We start from the raw sequence: 16,728 nt of genomic DNA, 5'->3' as shown, positions 1-16,728 counted from the left end.
TAATGAGTTTATCTGCTTGTGATGTCGAAGGACGTCTCGACCGTTTCTCGATATTAACAAATTTCAATATTTTTGGAACTTCTTTAACAATTTATTTCTAATTTGAAATAAACTCAATGTTGATGCTGTGCTCAAGATTTATCTTTTACAATAGTCACTGAAAATACACAGTCTATTTCAGACATGTACATCTCCCAGGAGTGGACCTTTCTTCCTCCTAGTTTGATCATTTTCTATATCTTCTGGGTCATTCCCTTTTGAAAATTCGATTTTTCTTGATTTTCCTTTTAGATTTTTAACTTCCTGCTCTAAATTCAGATTTCTTTTCACAGGCTCCTTCTTTCGAGCTTCTATTTCGGCAATCAATTCATTTTTATACGGTGACTCTGTTAAAACTGCCGTTTTCCCCCTCTTTGTGGTTTTAGTTCTCGCTGTTTCTCTATTGAAATGCGGAACTGATCTAATGTCTTTAGGAGAAATTGCAAATGCAGCTACAGTAGCCTGTTGATGATGATGATGAGCTTGGGTTAGAAAGATTTTTTCCGAACATGAAGTGCTAGACAAATCTGTTGTTTCTATAGTCATATCGGAATTTGATGGCCCTGCAATTTCAACTGTTTCCTTTTGAATAATGGAACAGCACCCGAATCTTCATTTTGTATCGTGTCAGTAGTTTCAGCAGGTTGAAACATCCAGTCTTTAAATACACTACGATCCATAGGGAAAATCCCTGTCTTTCTGAATCCATTAACTGCAGTGTCCATAACTGCCGCTTTCATGAAAGCAGTGCCAAAAAGTTTTTCAACCTCGTTATGACCCTTCCAGGGTTCAGTTGCATCCACTTTCTATAATCTTCAGAATAAGTGCTAACTGGAAATAATAAGGCAACATCTAAAGGCTGCATCCTATGAGTGCAGTGTAGAGAGAAGCATAATAGGATGACGGGATTTTTCCTTGCCGTTTCTATAAGCTCCAAAGATTTGGTATGGGTTGCATACCCATCTAAGAGTAGAACAACTGGATGTCCTTCTGTTGGCTTTACAAAGTAATAAAGCCCTTAAACCACTTTAAAAAAAATCCTCTTGCATCCAACCACTTTCGTGATATTCGGCTGAAGTCCCTTGTGGTGTACCTTCTAATAGCTCTTGATTGGCTTTCTTTCGAGGAAATACAAACATGATGGGCATATAATTTCCTGCGGCACTCATACAAGTTTCTGTTGTAACCAAAGTTTCTCGCTCCCCCGAAACAACACTTCTAACCTGACGTTTACCTCGCAGGGCGAGAACTTTCGATTTCTTCTTTGGAACAGTCGTCACACCAGTTTCATCCACATTGTAGATTCTATTTGGTGAAAACTGGTATTTGGCGAATAATCTTTCTAGTAAATCAAAGAAATTGTTCACTACTGGTCTATTAAAACCCATCGCTCGAGCACGAGATGTTGCTTCTGGAGATCTAAGCCTCAGTTCAGGATTACGCTTAAGAAATGAGTACACTTTCCAGCCATCTATTTGCCTCTGTTGAAATTGTGCGGTAGGTTAAGTTAAACACTGGTTTACGACTTTCTAATGAATCTACAATACGTTGTATAAATAATAGAAACAACAGTATTAAAATGATTATACCTTTCTTGCTTGCATCGGATATAGTTGCACCTGATTTCGCTTTCTTAACACGATTCTCCAATGTGGTCTGGGGTACTGAATATGCCTTTGAAGCTTTGAAATAGCCCATTTATCACCTCTTGAATTGCAAGGTGCATGCTCTCTTCCGACCAAGACTGGCTGTTTGTTTTCCGTTGATAATTACTAGCCATATTGTATAAAATAGTGAACAACCTGTCAGGAAAAACTACGTGAGAGAACTACGTAAGTTTGATAAAACGGGGTACTCCATTTTATAAAACCAACTAGTACCCCATTTTATCGCACTGGTACAGTATTTAAAAAATGTGTTGTAACTCCGCTAAAATTTATAGTCTCCTTAAAAGGCTTAAAAAGTAATTGAACCCATAGATATTTACCTGAGCTTATATTATCAATATATTATTAGACTCCCCACAAAAACTATTCACCATAAAATTTTAATAAATATGGAAAACCCATACAATCGATTCACCTTCCTCTAGCTACTAAATAGAATCATGCCTAACGCGTTGACCACCTTCAAATGCTAACGGTCGAGACAAAGGCACGAAAGTGGGGGTACCCCATCTTATCCGACTTCCCCATTTTATCCAACTCTCCCCTATCCTAAATAAGAATATGATATCTTGAGACTAAAAATAATGTGAAATTGAGGAATATAATAATACAATTAGATTCATACAAAATGTTGAAAATGCCCGCATCTAACTAAAATACGAGGACGTTCTCTATCTTTCAACGATAATCGATCAGCAACTTGCTATGGCATTAAAATAGAAACAATTTAAGAAATGCTATTGAACAGAAATTTTAATATGTTAATTTCATAATCAAATACCGAAATAATATGATATAATAAAAATATATAATGAACATGGTTGATAAATCCTTCGCGATTGTATGGTAATTACAAAATTTCACATTTCTCTTTTTAAATTTGACATAAAAATTCATTTCACTTATCACCTTCTAGGTAGAATGATTCGAAAGAATGAGTTAAAGAAATTTTGTTATAGGATCTATAATAATTTTAAATGAGCAACCACCTCTTGAATCAATTCAGGAGCATTTTCATATTTCTGTATTTTTCTTATATTAAAATTAAATGAAAATATTGTTTCAGGTACAGAGATGATACATTATGTTGGACTGATAGGTGAGTATTGTGAAAGTTTTATACAGTTTAGCGGAACAATATAAATAGAGCCCGCAAACCATTATTCAAAGAATATTTTTCTGCTCACTTTAAATATACTTATGGTGCAATTTGAATAACTCTCAAATTGAGAAATTTTTCACATGTATTTCATATCTACCGTGGCATTAATAGTTCTATTTAGTGTCAAAATCCATTCCAATTGGAAAGTATTATGAACTTTTATGACAAATTTTTTCCGACTATACAACCACTGCTTAGATCAGTGGTCGCCAACCTCTCAATGTGTTGAGCTACTTTGTTAATTTTGGAATAAACAGCGAGCTACCCACACGGAAGCCACGTAAATTAAATAATCCACAGTTAATTTATCATTATATGTATTTATTTTACTATTTAACTGGTAATACATGATACATAGGTACTAATAATAAGCTAATAACAAAATAACTAATATTACTAGTACGTACTTGTTCATAGCTACATTCCTACCTACCAAACGAAGGTGTTTGAAAAATAAACACAAACTTTCATCCAGCCACAACGGCATGTCACGTGAGATTTGAAAATAGTTAATAATAACAACAAAAAAGTAACGCACTATCATGAACATAAACATTGAAACATAAAAAAGCACATTCAATAAGAAGGCTGACTCATCGATAATTTTTTTAATGTTTGCAGTAAAATTTGATACAGCCATTCAAATACAATTATCATCTACAAGTCGATTGCGATATTTGTTCTTAATAAACTTCATATTGGAAAAAGAAGATTCACAGAAATAGGTTGAACTGAACTTTCACTTTCAAGGCAACACGGCATAGAACTGAATATTTGTCTCTAGTTACAATAGGCCAGATACATTTGGTACTTGAAACTAACGATTTTAAGGCTAAATCATTTTAAAACTCAATTACTTCCATGTCCGTTGCAGCGATGTCTTCGCCAAAGTTCTGCATAACACAAGTTGCAAACTGTTGGATATTAATTTCCATAAAGGGTGAAACTACAAACTGCGCTACTAAAACCATTTTGTTGAAATCCTGAAAATGATTTTTGAAGTTAATTTTCAGGATAGAAACTATTTCTACATGATATTTGATGTCATAGGATTTTGAGATATTTTTTCTGAAAGAATAGGAAAATGCTTGGCATCGCTGTTAATTAGGTTTTGTTCCCAAAACTCTAGCTTTTTGATAAATTTGGGCTCCAGGTTTGCCATTTCTTTTGCACAGTTTCCAAACACTCGTAGGTTGAGGGGACAGTTTCCTTAATCTTAAAATAAAATTTTCTCCTACGTGTATTATTTCAGATACGACATACGGCTTAGGGGAATTGTCATTTGTCGTACGTTTCACTTGATATTATTTTAATTTTAGGCGATATGAACTATAGGCATTTAAAAAATCTTATCCTTATAAAGCATGAGGGCTGACAGTTCGAACTGAAATGTTAACACGTCAAATACAGGAGATTTCTTCAATACTTTTCATGACTTAAGGAGTGGCTTTACAAATGTAACAAGTTTCATTGGAGTCTGAATTTCTAATATAATTGCAAACATTATCATCAATTATAGTAACGAATAGGTTATGAGAAATGTATACACCAACACTCAGCAGTGTAATTGTGAGTGTTGGTGTAGTGTTAGCGTAAACAATGGGTTTTGTATGAATATCACCAAAGGCTCCTGAAATTCAACTTAATCTTCCTGAACTGGTTTAAACTCCTCTCTGCTCTTTACTTTGCTTTTTTTTTAATAGAATTTTATTTTTCCGTATTATGCTACTATTTTTTGATTTCTCTTGTAGAAGTTCAAACTCCATACTATAGGTGGAATAAATAATAAGGTTTTAAAAAGATCGTTCAAATCGTTTTTAATAACATTGAAAGGGTCCTAATAACCAATATCCGAATGGTTTTTTCAATGAATTTAATTGGTCAAGAACATAGAGAGTGCAAATAGAGGCGATATATTATATACAGTTACACAAATTAAAATAAGCAGGACATTTTCCAAAACTATACCAAGAAATCTTTGCTTTTGACTACTAATCAATCATATTTTAACATCAGTTGAATCTTATGTCCATCGAAAAACGGCAGGGCCGGATTAAGTTGGGGGCTTGGAGGGGCTATAGCCCCGGGCCCCAGGTCCAAGAGGGTCCCATCATTTGGAAATCATTCTGTATTTTTTGATGTGTTGATACCACAAATCTAACGTATTGATATTACTTTGTGAATTTTTCCGGGTTTCCGAATTCCTTGATGACGGGGGGCCCCGTCATTATTTTAGCCCTGGGCCTTATAAATCTCAATCCGGCCATGAAAAATGGTAATATAAAAATTACAGTTACGTATTAAAGTTATAAAATTAAAAAAATATTATGACTGCTCTGTTCGAATTTCCGCTAGTGAAATTGAGCTAAAAAAGAAATCATTGTCGATCAATTTTGAATGCTAGAAAGAAAGAAAAAACGGTGGGCGAGCAGATTTTCTAGATGCAGAAAAGATATGGCAGAGCACAAAACTTGATTTTTATCATTTTGTACAACTGTGCCATGGTAATAGCCCGTTGATAGATAGATCTGAAATAATATGAATCATAATACTTAAGAAATTTTTGTTTCCTACTAATTTAAAGTTAATTTCTTCCGTCTACAAGTGCATGTAATTCACTGATTAATTTGAATATTTGTCAAACAATGAACATGATTATCTATTGACATAGGATGTAGATACTTCTGCAATTATTATATTAGAAAGTTCCCAAACTGAAATATTACCTCAAATACTACTTTTATTTAATGTTCGAGTCTACAATAGAGTTTTAAATCAAGTCATGAGCTACTTCAAGTAAAAAATGCAGTGTTTGGTTTTCAATACGGTTTTATTAGCTAGTTATGAATAGTAACTTTGAAGTCTATTTTTGAGCACACAAATAAAATGTTGTATTTATTCGAAATTTCACACACTTTGAGGATCAATGATAATTCAATAATTTCATAAATTCGTGTTATTCTTTTTAGCTTGTTTGGTATGTATGTATGTAACGAAATCTCTGAAGCCGACTGTTGAACACTTCTTTTAACAAATACATATTATTTGTCGTATCGCAGTATTATTATAAACCGGTAAATTCAAATAAACTAAAAAAATTGGATGATACCATCCTCAAATTCATTCCATTTATTATAGAATGTTTACGGTTTTGTCTGTAAAAGATAGTTGCTAATGTAAATAAGTAGTGAACCGGAACCACAACCCAGACAAGGAACTGGGAACCGTCAACCGGCGGTCTCAAGCGAGTCTTTCTCGGTGTCGAGCCAGGGGCTCGCTGATCATTTTGAAACATCATTTATTCAGGCAAATTATCTGCCAGCATCGGTGGAGTAATCACGTCGATTATTTCATAACTGGTTTTGATTTTACGTTGATAGACTCTCTGCTGATATTGATGGCTAATCGATTCGAGATAATTTATAAAGGTTTTGTTGTTTTATTTGCGATTCTCATTAAGCGGCAAAAGCATCATCTCATCTTCGTGATTCTCGAAGAAGAAGAGAGTCCATAATCGACATTGTGCGACCTAAACAAAAAGTTAGAAACGGGTATCGATACCTGTCTGTATAATGTCTGTGACAAAATAAAAACTCGACTGACCGCTACTTCAAAATAAATTGATCTAAAATTCGAACGGCTTCAAAACAGCTTGCCGCACCACCAATACTGATAGGCAGGTATTACAAATCTTTCGTGTACTATCTCCCAGGGCCGTATTGCATATTCACTTAACCTAACAAAAACAATTTCACATTTAGCTGGAAAATTTATGAAGTTTGTCATAATAGCACAATTTATTCTCTCAAACCATAATAAAATACCAAAAACACTAATTTAGAAACAAAATATTAATTATAAAGAAATCAAAATCTTCATATACGCGAGTGGTTGAGAGGAATAGTAACTTTTTATAGAAAATTCACTCTTAGACAAAATATTTTAATAATATCCTTTCAGCTCGAACACTTATTCCAGCGAATTTGTAAGTTTAGCAACAGAAAATGATCGGTGGGTGACAGGTCAGATGGATATGTACAAAACACGGAAATCATTATCTTTTTGAATGAAAAAATTTGCTATCTTGGGAGCACTTAACTCGGATGAAGTGCATTATTTCTAATAAATTTTTGTTGGTGAATACACAATTAGACCCAAATGTCTTCTGCGATATATCAAACTTTGCAGATATGTAATCTTGGATTCAAAATAACGCATCTCTCTTGGATTGGAATATTTACTTCATGATCATTAAGTACAAGGGCATGGATTTTCTCTACCATTTTTGGAGTATAACAGCATTAGAGTAAATTGCAGTCCCCGATTTTCAGCATCATTCAGTGGATTTCAATAAAATAATGTTATTGAGTTGAATTAAAGCAAATTTGGAGAGAATTGTATTTATGTGAAATAGCAGACTCAATTATGCTTACTGTTGAACAAAATGGGGAAAATAGTATTGAAGCTGAAATATAATTCTAACAAGTTACAAATTTGTTCAGCGTCAATTATATAACGCTCACAGTTCTAAAATTGATGACGACAAATCAGTCTTATGAATTATTCCACACGATATAATGAATATTTATTGAGAGCAAATATTACTTATGTTAAATTGAAACATAACAGCATAGCTAGTAACAGGTAAGAGAAAACTCTTACCTGTAAGACACCATATTAATGAATTTCGAATTTTTTATTCAAATCAAATGGGTATATTTAAAAATAAATGTCATGTCATAAACATCATCGTGGCTGCATAGGTGTCTTTGTGAATGGTAGCATTCAATTTTCAAGAATTTTTATCTGAATTTGGATTTCAAAATTATAAGTCATGCAAAACGCCATGAGTGGGAAAAACTTGCTGTGTGTTCCAACAACCCTACTTTGAGAAAAGTTGAGTTGTTGGGTAACGTCATCGTTAAGAGAAGTTTCTAGAAGAACCAATAGGTGCTCCCGTACTCCACTTCCGTCTTTGAGGATTTGACCTTTTGTAGATTGCAGCTGCAAAAATTGAAGAGTATTTTAGGCTGATTGATAGGTGGATAATGTATCGACGAATACGAATCTTGGTCATTTGCCTACCGTTCACACTGTGTGCTGCGGTTTACATACATAGTCGAATCCCATTGTTTTGGTGAATGGAAAAAGCTCAGCGGGGCGAGCAGTTTATCTTCAGTGATACATCTAGCTTTTGTCTTAGTATAAATGATGGTAAGAATAAGCTGAGAAGGCGACGTGGAAAAATACGTGCTCTACAATTCGATAGGAAGCTTCCTGTTCACCAACCTTAGGGCGCTATAGTATGGAGTACTGTAGAATGATGTAGCAGATAACATATTGCCAGAGAATTCAGTTTATTTTAGCCACCAAGATCTCGAATTGAAAATGACTGAAAGGTCGTAGGCTGTTGATTTTGCAGCATTTTTCAAACCAGAACTTTTTCATGAAGTTGAGGTAGCTTCTACATATTTTTGATCCATATTTTTTATCTTGAGTATTGAAAATTATAATTTTGAATAATTTCTTCTAAAATAACAAGCTATCTTTTGGTTATGTGTATCAAACATGAAATTATAAATAATTTCACAATTGCCTACACGGATTTTTAGAAAAAACAATAAATAGAAGTAAGAGATGATGAACTTGCGTAGTTTTTCATTCTATTTGTCATATAAACTCTTCAGAGTTTTCATCTAATGAATTTTCATGATTTTGTTTCTTGATATTTCATTTGCTGCGTAAACCCAACATTGATGAAAGTTATTCAAAATGACAATCGCTTGTAATTTTTTTGAGGACTTTATTTCAAACTATTTTAATTGAATGTTTATAAAATTTGCATACAAGTATACAACTACTATTCAAACAATCCAAGAACGTAAAAAAGACTAGTTTAGATTGTTAGTTCGTCAAGAATGGTGAATGAGTTTGGCTTTGAATATTGCAGAGGATCAATCTTGTCATCGGAAACAAATCCGCTATTGTTTTTATTTTATTTTTCGTAAAAAAATTTACAGTGGAGGTAGGTATTGTTGACTAGAGAGAAGCACCAATATTTATTGTGTCCAGCAGGCAAGTAGAATGCGGCGACTGTATCAACCCGCAGTTGAATTACATTTCCACATTCTCAACATACATGGGTTTTAATGAGCAATTTCTACTAGTCTGTCCATTGTGTGTCCCTCGCAAGGCACGGTTATACACTGGTCCTCAATCTTAATGGACAAATGTCTTTTTTCTAGAAAAGTTTTTTCAACAAAAATGCATTATATAAAATTCCTATTTTTTTTTCGCATATAGATATTTTATTTGTTTGTTTATCAGTACACATATTTATCCTTTGGCTTTTTTGAATCTGCAAACTAGTTAATTAAAAGATTGTCATATACATTCTTATTGTTGATTAATAACTATATGATATACATAAGTTTTGTCATTGTAATAGTCCAGTGATCGGAGGTATGATAATGTTATGTTTCACAAATAGTGACTTTCTGATTGGTGCATTAAAACAACAATAATTAAAACTTATAGAATGGAAATTTTAGGAACGTTTTAAGGAAGTTTGCTGTGGTTTATTAAAGATGCTCTTTAACTTTATTTCTCTTTGTATAAATATGAACTAATAAAATCGGCTTCAGAGATTTTATGGTAAGGAAATGTTAGTAAAAAGAGTATGTTCAACTTATTTGATCATCATAGTAGGATTATCACAAATAAGTTGTCTGGCTATTAAATAACGAGGCTAACGCTTTGAAGTAATTCACTTTGAAAAAATTTTTACCTATCACTACCTACTTCTCCCATGTTGAAATTTGCTGTTCGAATTTTTTATCAATCCCTACGATTTCGGCAATCACACAAATACGCAAAAATATGAAAAATGAGTCGCTTCGATGATTTTTTTATCACGTTATTACTTTTAAATTCTTGGTGCTTACCGTTATAATAGCTCAGTTTTATTTTATCAGCAAATTTCATTTTTTGAAACAGGAAATTAAATCAACTATGATAGTAATAAAGAATTTTTGTCAGGATTTCCTAACGAAACTTAACTTATTCTCACCATTTCATTCTTTTTTCCTTCTCCATCAAAATACCAATAAAGCATAAAAATTAATAGTTGCGTTCCCTCCGCCGCTGGAGCTTGGAGCTTGAACTCGAAAGTATATAATGAGTATAACTGATTGATTTTATTTCAGTTTTCTAGACTATAGTTTTGTAACAAGTTGAATTCCACAGACAGGTTAACTATTTAAGGGTTGTATCGCGATATCGTGATGGGAAATTGAAATTTATTTCGGCCATCCATAATCAATACGATTTTGTTGTCTCAATTTGTCTACTCCTTGAAAATCCATTGAGAAAATGGATGCTGTGAAAAATCAAAATAATGATATAATTAAACTAAAAGGAAATATGCTTGCCATCGTGAACACCGTGAGCATTTTACTATCTTTACTTGTTTTGAGTTAACTGGTGACCCAACTTTTTGGACCGTGTAAATAATGGAGTCCTATTGGAAAATAGACTTTTCTTTCAGGTAATAAATGTGCGCAGCTTGTCTTCTTGGGGGTTTCTAGGGGAAATGCTATTATCAATGATACTGGAGACATTGGAACAAGGTGAGGCAGCATCGGAGAAGGGAAAATAAAGAAGATGTTCACAGGTTCTTAGTAATCTCTGGTTATATTGTCTCTAAAAACAGGCGTTAATCGTAAATATTTTCTGTTACTGATATTTTGGTACATTCATAATACATAGTATGGCTTTCATAAATACATGTTCAGCAAGTGAATATTTGTCAGGGCAGAAGTTTCTATCATTTTTGTTAGATATAATCCTGGTGATCTAGTGATATAGCTGGCAAAGACTTCTACACAATTTATATATATATATATATATATATATATATATATATATATATATATATAAAATATGATATTTTTATATTAAAGAAAAGTCGAAACGTCTAAATTTATCTTTCTTTTAAAAACTATCAGAAAAAAACTAATTTTGAAACAGATGAGACCTGAAATCAAGAACATTTAGATGCATTAATATATCAAAGAAATAAGAAAGTGAAGAAATTTATACCGGTATGGATGAAATATTGCCTACCTACCATAACGTTGAACTTACATATGGAACTGAAGCCAAACACAATCTGAAAAATTTCGAAAATATCCTCCACAAAATTGCAAAACTGAAAAGCTGAAGAATTTTTCTACTCAGATGCAAAAAAGATAAGTTGATAGGTATTTCATTCATTTCAACATTTCTAAATTTAAAATTATCCAATATAAAATTTACAAATAGTCGTCTGCAGCATAAATATCAAAATCACGTTTTATCTAGATTCATTCTCCAAGTCATACAACTATCTTTTACCTAATCAATTATTCTAATAAGAAAATTAGAAAATGATCTAAAAAACATAACAGTTAAAATAAATAAAGTATTTCCTATTAATATTTTCCAAAAATTTAAGGAAACATGTCGAGAAAGAACTGAATCACTTTTTAATAAATGTAAAGAAAAAAATACTAAGAAAATTGATAAGTTAATATTAAAACAACAACCTTTTGCTGTAAATACAAATGAAATAAAATCAAAATAGATCGAGAATTTAACTGATACTGTCATACCAGATGAAGTGAAAGAAGTTTTATCTTTAGGTCACAAAATATTTCTAGTAACAAAGAATTACCTGTGACAAATATCTTATGTAATATTGAATGCAACACCAATCATCTGAATAACGAAGTTCAAAATAAAATAAGGTCTGATACTTGTAATATTATCACTAATTTCAAAAATAAATTCCAAAACAAATAACAACAAAACAATATCAAACCTCAAAATATAAATAAAACCAAAAAACTCATAAATAAAAATAGAAATCTCAAAATTTTGAAAGCAGATAAATCTAATAAAACTGTTATCATGAATTCAGAAAATTATAATAATAAAATGATGAAATTATTAAACTATAAGACAACTCACAAAAAAATTAAATAATGATCTAATCCGATCTTGGGAAAAACAACTTTTTATTTCGCTATCAGACGCTAAAAAATTGAAAATTCACAATGCCTTACCCCCTAAAATATATGGTTTACCAAAACTCCACAAACCTGACATTCCCCTTCGACCGATTGTTTCAAGTATTCGAACTCCTCTCACCCCATTATCTAATTATTTGAAAAATATTTTGAAAAAAATTTTATATCAAAACCAATACTATATCAAAAACACATGGAATTTCATAGAAAAAATTAAAAGTATCAAAATTACCAATGAATATGTATTTTTTTCGTTAGATGTGGTTTCTTTATATACAAATATTCCTATTACCATTGTGAAAAATATATTAATGACAAAATGGGACAAAATTAAAGAATATACAGAAATACCTCAAATTGAATTTATAAAAGCTATAGAACCCACACTTACAACAACATATTTCAAATATGAAAATGGAATATAGAAACAAATCGATGGTTTGATGGACAAAATGGGAGTTTCCATTTCAAGGGTTATACCACAATTGGTAATGGAAGATCTTGAGGAAACGGTTCTAAGAAAACTTAATATAAATATTCCATTCTTTTTCCGATATGTAGATGATATCATTACTGCTGTACCAAAGAATCAAATTGAAAACATAAGTAAAAAATTCAATTCTTATCATGAAAAACTTTTTGTGACATTCAAAGATTCAAAAATTCTTGTAACGGAATCTAATACACGAAAAAGAGAATTTTTAGAAATGGTTCACATTCATAAGAACGAAAAAGATGATAAAAAAGATCTAAGTAATTTAAGTAAAATTTATAGCTCTATTTCGTAAATTCTAATAAATTTAATATATTTGAGATGTAGAAACCAAGGAAAAATTAATTTTTCTTATTGGAACAAAGTTCTAAGTTGATTTTATCCTTATTTTGATATTCATGATGATGGTGATCAATAGATTAATATAAATAAGCAAATTGTCAGTGTCAATATCATATTTTAAAAAAGACTCAAAGATAAGTCGAAACGTCAAAATTTATTTTTTTTTTAAAAACTATCAAAAAAAACTAATTTTTAAACAGAAGAGACCTAAAATCAAGAGCATTTATGTATATATATATATATATATATATATATATATATATATATATATATATGTATATAAACATAAATTAAATAGTTTGCAGTGGTGAATCGATTATCTTTAATTTAGATCAAAAATGTCTCGTGTCTCAGATCGAGTACCTACTACGCTAATTTATTCTTATTTGTACCGATTAGCGCTAACAGTGAGTTAAACATATCCGTCAACCATATGAAAGTATTCCCGCCTTATATCCCAATTAAAGGAACAGTTATTAGAAGCAATAAATAAGAGTTCAGAAAATCAATGTTGCTTCTGAGAACCAATTAGACCATAATGGGTAGTTGCAGATTGCTGAAGGTTGGTGACATATATGGAGTTGTATTTGTTTCAAGAATCGATTGGACGAACTTCTATATGATATTATCTGCACAGGTAGTCGAAGACCGACCAAGATCGACGACTACTTCAAATACAAGACAGATAGTCTGGGAAATATGATACACCCTAAATAAATTAATACTGGGTTTTTATTATAAGTTATGCTTATTGAACATTGCACATTAGAATTTTTCAAATAAATATATGATAGCTTGAAATAAAGTATTCCTTCTTGGTATACGAGACAGTCCTCGATCAAGTTAAGAGCCGATTCTTCAAACTTATCTAAATAAATTAAGAGATAGGCTTTTTCGGCGGAAATATTAATAGACAAAAAAGTTTAAGTGAAATTCACCTGCATTGAATATTACGTTAAATACCTATATGATCAGATTATTTATAGGCTAAATTCAGAGTTCTCAATGGATAACTAGTGGTAAATCTCGTCCTAAAAAGTGATAATTTAAGTGAAACATCAGGGTCGTGGTAATTATTTTCTCTTATTGTAATAAGGGCATCGTACATTATGATTACCTATTTTTGTTAAAATGACAAACTGTTCACCTTCTTAAAAAGAACAAACTGTTATTAAAATGCTCACATGGGAAACGTTGATTTATTCCCATGGCGGGTATAGAATAAATGTAACAATCGATATAATTTTCATTATCGTTTTTTTGCTACCTGATACCAGATATCTCATAATTATTTCGAAGATGTATAGTGCATTAATTAAAGAACGATTAAACGTCAAAATAATCACTTAATTTATATGATTACACAAAAGAAGAGGTGGGTTACGATCACCAGCTACATCATACAATTTCCATTAATCGAATCTTATCGCTCTTTAATGGCTACAAATCACATCAGAGGCGTCTCTGATATATCTATAGAAAAAAGTGGGTATTTTCATAGATACATTAATTGAAATTGACATTTTGTTAATATAGTAGTAAAAAGTTAAATTCAATGGCTTCTTTATAAACTCTTGGTAAAACAGTCCTTTTGGTTTTTGAATGATGTTGAGGTTATCAGGTTGGTTTTTTTATTTTTAAGGTGAATTTGGTAGAAAATAGGACAAGGGCTTGGATGGAAAATGCTTTTTTTGGAGATTTCCGTTAGTATGTAACTAGGTTGATCTCCAAATGAATGTTTCTAAATGGAGTAAATTATAAGATCCAACTGAGAATTCGATCCCACTAAACAATTTTTGTCGTTTCCTATTATCAATTTCTTTTGTTATAATATTACAAAATTTCCTTCATATTTGAAAAATAAGGAAGAAAATGTGTTTAATATTTATTTTATTGGAGGTATGATCTCTTTTGAGTCACTGAAAATGAAAATAGGCGAAATTCATTACTCATTCCATGCTGAAACCAAAGTAACCTTCAAGAGAAACAGGCACAACATGTTCATATAATATTTTTTATTTGCTGCTGGTTATTATGAAATATATTTCGTTTTTTTTTAAACACAAAGCTCATATATATTTTAACAGAAAATATAATTTCGTTTGTCTTTACAAAGTGTTAAAATGCAGTTCAAAGTAAATTATTCATGGGTGAAGCTATTGATAAGATAATAAAGTAATGAATTGATATTGAAAATTTATGACTACTCTTGTATTTTGTAATTTACTTTTCAAATAAGAATTTATTGAGGAGAGAAAGAAGTGAACTTATAAAAATTCTTTGTAACCAACAACTGAAGTGTACTGTCCCCTGAGAAATTGAACCATTGACTCAAACTAAGAAGGTCAGACTTTATATACACAAAAGTTAAGGCATTATAAAAAACGTCATCTTATCCATATTTGATACATTTTAATTTTTACTGGTTAACTCAAAAACCAACTGGAACATTCTATGAGGTTTTTGAAGGATGGCAGAAGGTTTTCGAACAGCTACCTTTACACTACATACATACATACTACATACACTAAGTACATTGAAATATATGTTCATAAATATTCTTTATTTATATTTATTTGCTTATTACTTTAAAGGTTGTAGTGTATATGAGTATGTTTATTTTGATAATAACAAAAAGTTGTGTAGTTGGCGGATTACATTTGATACAACAATTTTTCCAATTTACATACTATTTGTGTCCACATTCAATAAAGGTCTTCGTAGCTGTTCGAAAACTTTCTTTATATTTATTCCTTATAACTTTTGATATATTAATGCTTCTAAATGTTCTGGATTTTAGGTCTCTTCTGTTTGAAATTAGTTTTTTTATAACTTAGAACATTTAGAAGCATTAATATAATACGCTGCGCCGCTGAGTAAACTAAGTTTACAGTAATAGTATAAATATGTATTCTATCGTGTCTGGCATACGAAATCAATAGACATATTATATTAAAGTCTCCATATAATCAGTTGAGATTTGATGACTATTTTGAAAGCAGAGATTTTAACTTATGGATGCAGGACGCGTTTTGTTCGCGTGCCAGACAGCTGGTCTTAACTCTTAAAGGTTCACTCTCCTTTCGATTCTCGATCTTCCATCGGCATTATCGTCTGTTAGTTTTCTGTTTTGTACTCTTGGGCGATGATGCCGCTACTGCTGTTGATGTCGATGAATGTCGTTCATGGCTCACGATGCCGATTTCATCGATACAGGTCCAGTTCGATGAAATTAAAAACGTTTATAGTACGGTCATATTATCAATAAATTGATGAAAAATCAATGCAACGGTTTTTCATTATATAATAAATAAAAATATTAATTTCTGCAGCATAATCTAAAATAAGTTAAGTTATAATTTGTTCTAGACAATATGTTATTTATTTATTGAATATTAAGTCAGAATTGCATAATTATCAACTGATATTTAGGGCTATGTGCTCAATGAGACAAGGAAAAGTTCTCATTTCACTTTCACTCATCAACATAAACCTGAACTCCAATGAGAAGGTGTTACTTAAACTGATAAATCGAACCCTTACCACTAGAACTCTTAGTTAATACAGTATGCCACTAAGCCAAGGAAGGCCAAAATACCATTAGAACTAACAACGAAATTAATGCGCAAAATAATCTTAAATTTTAGAAAATGTCGCCGAGAAATTCAACGTTTGAATACATACAATACAATAAACTCACTCACATTTTCATTCCTACTAAAATTAGCTAGTTAGATGAAGTTTAGTGAGAAAGATATTGATTAGTATTTCCCATCACGATTTTTTTACATAAAACAAAAATTTATATCCCAAATGAAAAATAAGACGTCATCGTTTATTTTGTTCAATGACAACTTCGTCTTTTTGATAGCTGTTTTAACAGGGTGTGTGAAGTCATACATAACTATCAAATATGAAAATTTTTATCCCCCTTCAACTGAAAGACAAATTAAATTT

At 31.3% G+C, this 16,728-nt stretch overlaps 1 protein-coding gene across 1 annotated transcript in view; it reads left to right on the top strand.

The window, feature by feature from the left end:
* The window catches only part of LOC130898103 (uncharacterized), a 174,908-nt gene that overhangs the window by 50,718 nt on the left and 107,462 nt on the right, over nt 1-16,728 (top strand). The window contains exon 2 of the mRNA XM_057807149.1: nt 2,773-2,805. Coding sequence (XP_057663132.1) covers nt 2,773-2,805 — 33 coding nt within the window. The remainder of the gene's footprint in view (nt 1-2,772; nt 2,806-16,728) is intronic.

Source organism: Diorhabda carinulata, chromosome 1 (assembly GCF_026250575.1).
Source record: "Diorhabda carinulata isolate Delta chromosome 1, icDioCari1.1, whole genome shotgun sequence".
Classification (NCBI taxonomy): domain Eukaryota; kingdom Metazoa; phylum Arthropoda; class Insecta; order Coleoptera; family Chrysomelidae; genus Diorhabda; species Diorhabda carinulata.
Note: the sequence above shows the minus strand (reverse complement) of the source record. Positions and strands in the feature narration are given on the sequence as shown.